This window comes from Hypanus sabinus, chromosome 20, assembly GCF_030144855.1.
Source record: "Hypanus sabinus isolate sHypSab1 chromosome 20, sHypSab1.hap1, whole genome shotgun sequence".
In the NCBI taxonomy this organism is placed as follows: Eukaryota; Metazoa; Chordata; class Chondrichthyes; order Myliobatiformes; family Dasyatidae; genus Hypanus; species Hypanus sabinus.
Genome location: NC_082725.1, coordinates 62884937 through 62897521, shown reverse-complemented (window position 1 = coordinate 62897521; position 12585 = coordinate 62884937). Strand labels below are relative to the sequence as shown.

Sequence of the window (12585 nt, the reverse complement as noted above, 5' to 3'; positions counted from 1 at the left end):
CATCCAGTTGAGCACACAGGGAGATAGCATACTTGACCACTGCTACTCTCCCTTCTGCAATGCTTACAAAGCAATCCTCCATCCACTGTTTGGCAAGTCTGACCACTCCTTCATCCTCCTCTTGCCTGTGTACAGGCAGAAGCTGAAACAAAGGCGGCCTTAGTTAAAATCATCCACTGTTGGTCCGACCAATCAGTCTCCATGCTACAGGACTGCTTTGATAACGTCAGCTGAAATGTCCTTCGTGATGAGGATGTCTCTGAGTTCCCGGAAAGGGTCATAAGCTTCACCTGGAAGTTTATGAAGGACGTTGTCCCCCAGAAATCGGTCAGTCTCTATCCAAACCAGAAACTCTGGATCTATAGTTCCATCCGCGCTGTACTTGCTGCATGAGACAGAGCTTTTGTTGCCAGTAACCATCAGGAACTCAAGAAATGCAGTTACGATCTACACAAAGTCTTCAAGGCAGCGAAATGACAAAGCTCCACCAACAACAAAGCTTATGGCAGGGTCTGCACACCACCACAGACTTCAAAGCTAAATGCTGTAGTGCTGTCAACATCACTGCCTTTGTCCTGGATGAGCATAATATTTCTTTGTGCTCGGTTCAATGTTGCCAACACTAAGCCCCCTGAGGAGAGCCGCTGAAGCGACCTGCACCTTGGTCATCTCTGAGACCAAAGTATGCAGGTATTTGCAATGAGTGAACAGTCACAAGGCTGCGGGACCGGACGGCATCCCAGGACGGATACTCAGGATGTGCACAGCACAACTGGCTGGTGTGTTTGCAGATATTTTTCATCTCTCCCTCTCCCAGTGTAGAGTGCCCTCCTGCTTCAAAACATCCACCATTGTCCCTGTATCTAAAAAGACCAAGGCAACATGTCTGAACGACTGGTGTCCTGTTGCACTCACCTCAATAATAAACAAATGCTTTGAGAGGCTGGTCAAGGATTACATCTGCAGCAAGCTACCACCCACACTGGACCCCTACAGTTCGCCTACCAATGCAACTGTTCGACAGATGACATAATAGCCACAGCTCTACACACTGGCCTTGCATACCTGCAAAGGAGGAATGCTTATGTGAGAATGCTGTTCTTGGACTACAGTTCAGCATTCAACACCATAATTCCCTCCAGGCTCGACAAGAAGCTCAGAGATCTCGGCCTTCACCCTGCCTTGTGCAGCTGGATTCTGGACTTCCTGTCAGATTGCCGGCAGGTGATAAGAATGGCTCCCTCACCCTTGCCCTTCTGACCCTCAGCACAGGTGCCCCTCAGGGCTGTGTCCTAAGCCCCCTCCTTTACTTTCTGTACACCCATGACTATGTCGCCACCCATCACTCTGTTCTGCTAATTAAATTTGCAGATGATACTACATTGATTGGCCTTATTTCAATAATAACAAGGTAACCTATAGAGAAGAAATCATCACGCTGACACAGTGATGTCAAGAAAACAACATCTCCCTCAATATCTAAAAAACAAAGGAGCTGGTTATGGACTACAGGGGGAATGGAGACAGGCTTACCCCTATTGACATCAGTGGATCTGGGGTTGAGAGGGTGAATGGCTTCAAGTTCCTTGGTACACACATTACTGAGTATTTCACTTGGTCTGTACACACCGGCTGTGTGGTGAAAAAAAGCACAATAGCGCCTCTTTCACTTCAGACAATTGAGGCATGAGTCCCCAAATCCTTTCTACAGGGGCACAATTGAAAGCTCCTTGACAAGCTTCATCACTGCCTGGTATGGGAACTGTACTTCCCAAAATCGCGGGACTCTACAGAGAGTAGTGCAGACAGCCCAGCACATCTGTGGATGTGAACTTCCCATTATTCAGGATATTTACAGTGACAGGAGTATAAAAAGGTCTCAAAGGATCATTGGGGTCTTGAGTTACCCCAACCACAGTCTATTCCAGCTGCTACCATCTGGGAAACAGTATTAAAGTCAGGACCAACACGCTCTGGGACAGCTTCTTTCACAGTAAGAGACGTAGTGTTAAGATTTTTACTTCTCGTGTATGTGAAGGATATAAGAAATACAAACCCCATTTCCAGAAAAGTTGGGATATTTTCCAAAATGCAATAAAAACAGAAATCTGTAATATGTTAATTCACGTGAACCTTTATTTAACTGACAGAAGTACAAAGAAAAGATTTTCAATAGTTTCACTGACCAACTTAATTGTATTTTGTAAATATACACAAATTTAGAATTTGATGGCTGCAACACACTCAACAAAAGTTGGGACAGAGGCATGTTTACCATTGTGTTACATCACCTTTCCTTTTGATAACACTTTTTAATCGTTTTGGAACTGAGGATACAAATTGTAGTAGATCTGCAATTGGAAATTTTGTCCATTCTTGTTTGATATAAGACTCCAGCTGCTCAACAGTCCGTGGTCTCCGTTGTCTGATTCTCCTCTTCATGATGCGCCATACATTTTCAATAGGAGATAGATCTGGACTGGCAGCAGGCCAGGCAAGCACACGCACTCTGTGTCTACAAAGCCACACCACTGTAGCCCGTGCAGAATGTGGTCTGGCATTGTCCTGCTGATATAAGCATGGACGTCCTGGGAAGAGACGTCGCCTTGATGGAAACATATGTCTCTCTAAAATCCTAATATACTCCTCACAGTCAATGGTACCTTCACATACGTGCAACTCACCCATGCCGTGGGCACTGATGCACCCCCATACCATCACAGATGCTGGCTTTTGCGCCTTTTTCTGATAACAATCAGGATGGTCGTTTTCATCTTTGGCACGGAGAACTTGACGCCCGTTTTTTCAGAAAACTAGCTGAAATGTGGACTCATCTGACCACTGCACACGGTTCCACAGTCTTTCTGAGATGAGCTCGGGCCCAGAGAACTCACCAGCGTTTCTGCATAGAGTTGATGTATGGCTTCCTCCTTGTGTAATACAGTTTCAAGTTGCATTTCTGGATGCAGCAATGGACTGTGTTAAGTGACAATGGTTTTCCGAAGTACTCCCAAGCCCAGGTGGCTATAATTGTCACAGTAGCATGACAGTTTCTTAGGCAGTGCCGCCTGAGGGCTTGAAGATCACACGCATTCAACAGTGGTTTCCGACCTTGCCCTTTACGCACTGAGATGTCTCTGAATTGTCTGAATCTTTTTACAATATTATGTACTGTAGATGTTGAAAGACCTAAATTCTCTGCAATCTTGCATTGGGAAATGTTCCTTTTGAACTGACTAACAATTCTCTCTCGAATTCTGGCACAAAGAGATGAGCCACAACCCATCCTTGCTTGCAAAGACTGAGCCTTTGATGGACGCTACTGTTATACCTAGACATGATAACTCACCTCCTACCAATTAGCCTGCTTAATGTGGAGTCTTCCAAACCGGTGTTACTTGAATATTCTGTGCACTTTTCAATCTTATTTTAACTCTGTCCCAACTTTTGTTGAATGTGTTGCAGCCATCAAATTCTAAATTTGTGTATATTTACAAAATACAATTAAGTTGGTCAGTAAAACTACTGAAAATCTTTTCTTTGTACTTTTGTCAATTAACTAAAGGTTCACATGAATTAACATATCACAGATTTCTGTTCTTATTGCATTTTGGAAAATATCCCAACTTTTCTGGAAATGGTGTTTGTAAATTCAGTACTTGCTACTGTGGCATTCACTAAACTGGCTTCAGGAATGGTGGGTTTTCCGTGAGAGATGGAGTAATCCGAGTTAGTATTCTCTGGAGCTCAGAAGAATGAGACTATTGAAGCTTAGCAGGCTCAAGGCTGGATACAAGGAGCATTGTTTTCCCCTGGCTGAAGAGGGGTTGCAGTGTCAGATCTGAGGAGAAATTCTATTATTTGGAGTAATGAATCTCTGTAATTCTATACTCTGGAGGACTGTGGAGGCACTATTGTGTTCAATGAAAGTAGAAAACAATAAGTTTTTGGATATTTAGGAAATTGAGGGATAAGCAGCCACATGACCTACTTCCATTCCACTGATCTTCTTTCCTTCCCAATTACAAATTAAGCACCCACCACTGCATTTGATATTTGTTTTCAGATTTGATTATGTGGATAGTCAGAGGCTTTTTCCCAGGGCTGAAAAGGTTGCCACAAGAGGACACAAGTTTAAAGTGCTGGGGTGTAGGTACTCTGAGATGTCAGAGTTAAGTTTTTTAATCGGAGAGTGGTAAGTGCGTGGAATGGGCTGTCAGCAACGGTGGTGGAGACGGATACGATAGGGTCTTCTAAGAGACTTCTGGATGGGTACATGGAGCTTAGTAAAATAGAGGGCTATGGGTAGGCCTAGTAATTTCTAAGGTAGGGACATGTTCTTTGTGGACCAAAGGGCGTGTATTATGCTATAGATTTTCTGTGTCTTATTTATCACAGGTACAGTACCATGCAAAAGTCTTAGGCTCACATATATAGCTAGGGTACCTAATAATTTTGCACAGTACTGTATTTGCCAGTGTGGAGCAGAGAGTGAGTTTGTATATCTTGTGGGAGCAAAAAATGCTGGGAATGGTGAGGGTGTAGTGCCCCACAGTAAAGATATGGGATAGATGGCAGAGTAGGAGTGCCAGTGGTGGGGTCTGCATGGGTGCAGATACACCCCACCCTGAGACAACAGATAAGGTTATTTGATTCCAAACAATTGGTATAGTAATCATTACAAAATATCTCTGGTGTTTCATGCTCCCTCCCCTCTCCCTTCCCTGCTTCCATGATTCCCATTTCTCTGCCCCCTTCCCACTCAGTCGACAATTGTAACCCAGATCAGAATCAGGTTTATCATAACTCACATCATAAAATTTGTTTTTTTTTGTGGCTGCAGTACAGTCCAAGACATAAAATTCTGACAGGACTGTGCAAATATTTTAAGTACCCTATCTACATATAAGACCTAAGACCTTTGCACAGCACCGTACATCTAAATATATAGTGGTGTGTCTATTGTGTTAACAACAGACACAACCTAAAGATGTGCTGGAGGCAGCCCCAAGAGTTGCCACACATTCCCACGCCAACAACATGCTCACAAAGCTCAGTAGAACAACACGTAACACAACAAACTACAAATTAACAGCAAAATTAGCCTCTTTCCTCCCTGCCACTTAGACACAGCGACAGTACTCTAACCCCAGGATAGGCCTCCAGCTTGCAGTGGACTTTCAGACAACAGGCCTCTGATTTCCCAGTGGACTGCTAGACTCGTAGACCTAGAGCCACAATTTCCAGACTTCCGATCTAGCTTCACTTTTTTTCTGTCAACCCCATGTGCTGCCGATGATAGGACCCCGGACTCCAGGCTTCACACTCTGGACTTGCCGACTCGCAAACCTAAGGGGCAGTGAAACTCGTGCCTCCTGATTGCACAGACATTTGATCCTGACACCCGCAAACCTGGATGGACACATTTACCTGGTAGGCCACCAGCCCTCATCCTCGCTGATCCCCATCCACAGTGCTTGCCGGCCTGACGTCCATGGATATCCTTTATTACATGTTCATGTCACTGGCCTTCGAGCATGAAGCGGAGGCCCAGAATCCAGAAGTACTTCGTCCCATGTTTAAATTGCAGGCCTTAACATGAGGGGAGGCCTGAACTCTACCCTGACCTCTAACTCCTCCACATCTCTGTCCCCAAAGCCATCCCTACTAACTTAAAAAAAACTGTCTGACCCTTGACCTTGACAAGTTTTCAACTTGTGTTTACCAGTTACTGCCTTTCTATACCAATGGGAATAAAATGTTTTGATATTTGATTGGTATCCTTTTGTTTTATCTCTTCTATTGAATCCTTTAATTCACCTTTTGTACATCAAAGGAGAAAACTGCAGCTTCTGCAGTATGTCTGAAATCCAGGTTTCTCTTCCCTGGTAACATTCTGATTAACCACCTTTATAATTCTATAGTGTGAGTGCATGGATTGCGTACAATACTTCATTTTAAACCAATGATTTATAATGTTGACTTTCCTATTTATTTTCTGCTTTTTTAATAAATCCAAGGATCCTATATTTTGTCTTGTGTGGTGATTTTCAAAGATGTATCTGAATCTTTTTTCATGCAACCCTTTGATATTTAATTTAGATTAACCCTTGTTAATTCAGCCTCTTTTTTACTGATTGCTCCAACTTCTCCATATTTTAATTATTTAGAAAATATTGATTTCTTTAATTCCTTTTTAAAAATTAGTCTCTCTTTGAAATATTCTTTTAACTTGTTGCATTGTTATGACAGTTAATTAAGTAGAGCAAAAAATAGAAATAAAAGTAATAAGATAGTATTCATGGGTTTGATGTCCATTCAGAAATTGGATGGAAGAGAAGAAGAAGCTGTTCTTGAACTTTTTCCCAGGGCAGAAATGGCTAATATGAGGGGACATAAATTCGAGATGTTCAGACAAATGTACGGGGGGAGGGAATGGCAGAGCTAAGTTTCTTTTTGCAGTGTTGTGTGCATGGAATGTATAGCCAGGGCTGTTCCATGCATTGGTATGTTAAGACTTTATGAAACTATTAGATATGAGTGATAGAAAAATGGAGGGCCATGTAGGATGGAATGCTTAGATTGATCTTAAATGAATTTTACTACAGAAGTTTAATATTTTCTGTGACCACTGTATTTCATCTGTATGGCTTTGGAATCCTGAATTCGCTCACGTCCCCAAGCACTGCCATTTTTAATGAAAGTCTGGTTCATTAATTGAAATCATGAAAATCAATTTTAATTTGAATGTAGCTACTTGACTTTCAAGCTTCTCCAACCTAGTTATCAAGTAGTTTTATTTTTTCAAAGCTGCTTATAAGGACTGTTAAACTTGAATTGCCTCTAATCTTGACCTATTCCTCCACCTGGATATCTTCTGTATTATTTGACTTTGTTAACTGTGTCGTTTCCTTATGCCTGGTAACAATATTAAGCTAAAAGCAGATTTCACATCTAGTGTTTTTTTTTCAAATCCTTGGTTGCTAAGTCATTGAAAATCTGTCAGTTTTCAATCTATTTAAAATGTAGATAGAACATCTGTTCTTTACTCTAGTTTGCATGCTATCTTAGAAGGAAGACACAATGGAGGATGAGGAAAAGTAGAAATCTTGGAATTCTGTTTTGCAACAGACATCTTGTGTTTCTGATTAAATCATTTTAACACGCCTTCCTACTCAAGTACTGATTTGTGTTGTCTGTGTTCCATCCCTTCAATTGCTATGGAGAAGCCAAGCATAATTTGGAAGAACAAAATAGTGTATTCCATTTACAGGCCAGTGGTATTAGCAATTTAGTTTTCCAGTTACAGGGTACCAATACTTGCGCTCCTCATACACACTCACTTGTGCACCCAGTTTTCTCTCTTGTTCACCTCTCATCCCCTGTTGTCCAGATTCCATCTGGTTCCAATTACCACCAATCAGATCGCTTCACTTCTCCCTCATGCTAGTAATCCTTCTTCTGCCTTGATGCATAGTCTCAACCTTTTATAGCTTCATATTGCTTGACTTTGAGTTCTTAACAGTTTTTCTGTTTGAAAGTCCTGGAGTCTTTGATTCTTGATTATAATTTCATTTTAGTTTCAGTTCAGTTTTTAACATTATTTAACATAACCATAAGACTTGACATCTGAAGCATATAAGATTGATTCACTGGAAAATTTTGATTTATTTAGCATAATAAAGCTTGAGAATTGTTTAGGGTAAGAAGTTGAAATGAAGTACTGTAAAGTATCATTAAACTTGATCCAAAGTGGTTTTGTTGATTATAGATGGTATGAAATTTAGACGTGGTTCATTTATAGTGATCCTTATATTTTTTTCTTGCTCAGATAAATGATATGTGTCCTTTTCCTGTTTTCCTTGATTGCCTTAAGGTTTCAGCTTTTTTGTCTCTGACCTTAGGAAACAGCATATGCACTGTAAATGTAGTCAAATTGAATAGTTTATCGTAACCCTTTGTTCCTTGTGATCTCTTTCTCATTGGGCTATTGTTTCAAAATTGAATCTACAGGTAATTTCATTTTCGTTATAATGATCATTCATCCATTTTCTGTTCATGCTTTTAAATGTGCATGACTTGTGTAATTGGACATCCTGTTAACCCAGGTTTCAGTTTCATTCCTTTGTTATGACAGTTTTATGCAAATGACAGAAGTAATGGTTCCCTTTCTTTAGGCATTACTTGGTTTTAAGAGCAAATGCATTTGTCCTTTGAAGTGTAGATGAATGTAAGAGTTCTCTAAGGCTACATCCACACTGGACCGGATAATTTTGAAAACGCCAGCTTTGTGTAAAAACGATAGGCGTCCACATTATGCTTTTTTAAAAATATCTCCATCCACATTGAAACGGAGATTTCAGCGAATCTCCTACTACTGCGCATGCGCAGGACACATCTACCGAAAACAAGCGACATGTTTAGTGTTGAATCTCGCCGTGAAAGTGTGCATTTGTTCAGTTACACACTAGAAAAACTTAAACAACGGGCAGCAGTTGGCTCTCGCGCAGGAGGACTTAAAAGTAAAAAAAACCAAATACTGGAGCGTATGAATGCATCTGACAGGGAGTTCACGGAGAGTATGAACCGGCTGACGATGAACGTTGAAAAACTGACTAACTCTGTTGCATTAATAAAGCCCCTTGTTAAATGTATAAAACATGTCTGCATCAGTGTTATCTTGTATTTCCATACAATGTTACATTAGGCTGTTACACATCTATTGTCAGAGAAGTACTTGCATAAATACCACCTTCATACAAGCAAGGACAGAAAACAGGGTAAAGTGAGTATACTTATTTATTAAGTAAGTTATGGGTCAAAGTATTGGGTGAGTACATTTCTAACTCTTCTGGCTTCAGTCTCTTTGCTGTCTATTCTGAAATTGTTAGATTGTGTGGGGGGTTGCATTCAGGAAAACAATGAAATGGTGCGCTGCCATCTGACAGCATTTTCAGATTTCTCCGGTTACTCTGTCCATACTGATCTGCCCAAATGGCATTTTTAAAATTACCACCTTGGACAGCGTTTCTGAAAAGCTCCGGTTTCGGGGGATGAAAACGCTGTTTTAGTGTGGACGAAGGGTAAAACGAAGAGAAAAAGCTTCGGTTACAGATTTATCCGGTGTAGTGTGGATGTAGCCTAAGTAAAATATTTCCTAGCGCAGGAAACCATTCTGTTTCATTTGGAGGTGATTGTATTTTGGTCTTGAGTAACTTGTGACTAATTGTATTGACTCAAAGCCAATGTATTTATGAAGAACATTTCTAATTCAGGGACTCCTTAATGGCTAGCCTACTTGATGGAGTGAGAGCTTCTGGGAACAGAGATGTGTGTGTAAAGATGATACCAACTCACAAGGGCCAGAGATGGGGTCTACTGAGCATGCCAGTAGATGAAGAAGTGGAAAGTCTACATCTTAGGTTTCTAAATGCTCCACCAAGTAAGAGAATCTGCTATGTATTTCATTGCACAGTTGTCAGTCTCTTCTGTTTAATGTGCCTAGTGTGTGCAGTTTTCTTAATGTTAAATAATATATTAAATTTGAGGTTATGCAGTATGAGGTTATGAGGTTATTCTAGTTGTCCTTCCAATATTGAATTTTCATTTTGCATTTGTAACATGTATTAAAACATGAAATATTAACCATTTCTTCCCAGTATTTGACATTGTTTTTAAATGAATTGCAACTGAAATATGGTTATGGTTTATTTGAATAGATCCAGCTGAGTTTTTCAGTAATAGATTTCAACTATATAAAAAAATACATCAAACTGAACTGTAATTTCATGTTGTATTTCAGATGGTAACTTTTCAGATGCAGTTTTCAGGTTTAATGCAAACATTTCCTACAGTGGTGTTCTTCATGCAGTGACACAAGATGTAAGGATTACTTTCCTCTTAAAACTTGGAGATCTTTCACTGTTTTGTGTGAACTGGTCAGCATTGAAAAGATTTTTTTTAAACAGGGTCTTTTTTCAGAGAACAAGGAGAAATTGATTAATAATGCAATCACAGCATTGCTTTCTCAAGAAGGAGATCAAAGTGCCAATAATGCAGAACTGGAGAGTCAATTTCAGGCCGTAAGACGATTGGTTGCTTCAAAGGCTGGCTTTCAAGCTTTCACAAAGCTTCCCAAGTAAGAAAACTAGTCACTTTAATGAAAAACAACAAAGAAAGCAGCAGATTTTTTTAAAATTTGAAAATAAGGAAATGTTGGAAATTTCCTAGCATGTTAAGAATTTGAGTGACTTTTCAGAATCTGCAGAAATAAAATGAACATGTTTTAAATTGCAAGGAAGGAATGGGTGAAGAGAAGAGAATGTCAGATGGGCAGGGCGAGATCAAGAGAATCCAGATGAAATGAAGCAAATGCTATTTGTGTGGTCTGAAAGGATGCTTGTTAAGTGTAACTGAGGAGGTGGTATAGGTAGAAGGAAACATGATGGTAGACCAGGGCAGGGCAAAGAAAGCCAATGGTGCTGGACCTATCTGTACAAAACATTATGTCAAAGTCTGAAATAAAATGCTGGGATTAATTAGCAGATCAGGTAACATCTGTGAAGACATGGTTATCTCGAGTCTTCCAGATGCAAATTTTCTGTGGGTGTATGCACTCTCATCTGGTATTTGAACTGAGATGTGTGGTTTTTCCAAGGGTATATACAGCAAGTTCGTGTTCTGTGTGGTTACTGATAACACAACTGCTGTAACAATGGTGTAAGTTGTTCCATTTACTTAGTAGGACATGGGGTGACTTGGCAAAAGTAAAATCTACAGGCTATTGACTAAAACCAATAGTTAGATCAAATATAATGTTCTCAGTTACTCAGTTGAGAGTCTCAATTATTAGTATGGTCAAGAGATCTTTGTAATTACTGTAGTCTTGGCCCTTAACACAAGCATCTTAAAATAGTTTTTTGGCTGTTTAATGTAATGATTTGTTTTTTATGTAACCAGTTGAAATTGATAATTCTTAATCTAGCTATGGGGGCTTCAAAGAATCAGTCCATTGAGCCAATACTCTGGAGGTTCGTCTTCCAAGAAACTTCCAGTTGTAATTACCACAAGTGGATGCAAATCCCCCTCAGATATTTGTTCCTTTCTGCTGGACCTCCATTTTATTACTTTGCTTCATTTATCATTGATATGCTGGATATATGGAGTTCCTATGTAAACATTACACTTCTCTGTTAAAAATTATCAGGTTTCGGGAGAGGCTCGGTGTGAAGACGGTGAAAGCTTTGAAAAGAAACCATGATGGTGTTACACATGCTGCCATTGATATGTTATGTGCCCTGATGTGTGTAAGTCTGGGATAAACTCTATTGAATGGCATAATTTACATAAGCAGTAAATATTGTGCCGCCGTGAATTCTCAAGATTAATATTTCAGTGCAGCTAGAGGGTGCTTAAAACTCCTCATCTAGACTTGCTTTGTAACTAGAGCAACTGTAGAATTTTGTAAGTGACTAATTGGCCTATTGTGCTTGCAATAGGTGTTTGCTCAAAATTTAGCTACTTCAAATATTCCTCTGTTCCACCTGTTTCTAATGGAGCAGGTAATTATAATTTGTTTCTGGAAGTATTGTGCACAATACTCCAGCAGTGTTAGGTCCATTATTGTAATGTAACATGGCATCTTTATATATTCTCCCCTTGAATTTCTTAATGACTTTAGATTTTTCTCATCTAGTTAATGACAATTTATCCTTTCATCTAGTGAAAATACTTTCCAATCTCAACATTAATTGCCTGTTACATTGACACTTTGTCTTCATTGCAACAATAAGCATAAGTCCCCTTACAAGACCTTCCACAAGTGCAATCCTTAGAATGGATACAAAACTCAAACAAAAGGCAGGTCACTGATCTTGAGTACAGTGTATTTAGTATTTAAGAATTTGTAGATGAAGCCTAAATTGGCTGTAGTTGATGAAAAGAAATCTGTAGTGTCAAGGGTATTGATGAACTTTTCAGGTGGGTAGAAAGTGACAATAGCTTTCCATCCATAGAGAGGTAGTGCATTTGGTGATGGAAAGCAGATGGTAAAATAAAGAAATGTAGAACAGGAGGTTGTTGGAGTATTTCTCCACAGTTCCCTGAAAGTAGAGGTGGGCTTGGTAGGCAAAGCGTTTAAAGCACATGGGATACTTTATTACAAAAGGGAGACCATAGTGGAACAATACGGACCAAGCTAGAGTACTGCACAAAGTCTAGTTACCACATGTACAGGAAGGATGTGATTGCAATGGGGTGGGAGTTTTGTGAAGATTTACCATAACTAGAGCAAATTTTTGGATTTGCTTTAGAACAAGAGCACTGAGGGGAGATACTTTTCCACTTTTTGTAGGAAGAATGAATTTTCATAGCACTAATTGAGTGCCATTGACAAAGTTAAAGGCAGAAAGCTTGGGAGGTGGTTGAAAGAAGGGTACTTTTAAAATTGGAGATGTGGAATTTGCAACTTGGAAAGCAGCAGGGGCAGAAGTCTTTACATTCAAAGTACCTAGATGAATGCACAAGGCTGTGCGCCAAGAGGTGGGAGATGGAGTTGTGGTAAATGGCTCTCATGAGCACAGCAAG

At 40.0% G+C, this 12585-nt stretch overlaps 1 protein-coding gene across 5 annotated transcripts in view; it reads left to right on the top strand.

The window, feature by feature from the left end:
• The window catches only part of LOC132378588 (dnaJ homolog subfamily C member 13), a 190033-nt gene that overhangs the window by 51096 nt on the left and 126352 nt on the right, over window positions 1-12585 (top strand). For all 5 annotated transcript variants that reach the window (XM_059945636.1, XM_059945635.1, XM_059945634.1 and 2 more), the window contains 4 exons: window positions 9276-9442; window positions 9803-9882; window positions 9969-10138; window positions 11207-11306. In XM_059945636.1, coding sequence (XP_059801619.1) covers window positions 9276-9442; window positions 9803-9882; window positions 9969-10138; window positions 11207-11306 — 517 coding nt within the window. The remainder of the gene's footprint in view (window positions 1-9275; window positions 9443-9802; window positions 9883-9968; window positions 10139-11206; window positions 11307-12585) is intronic.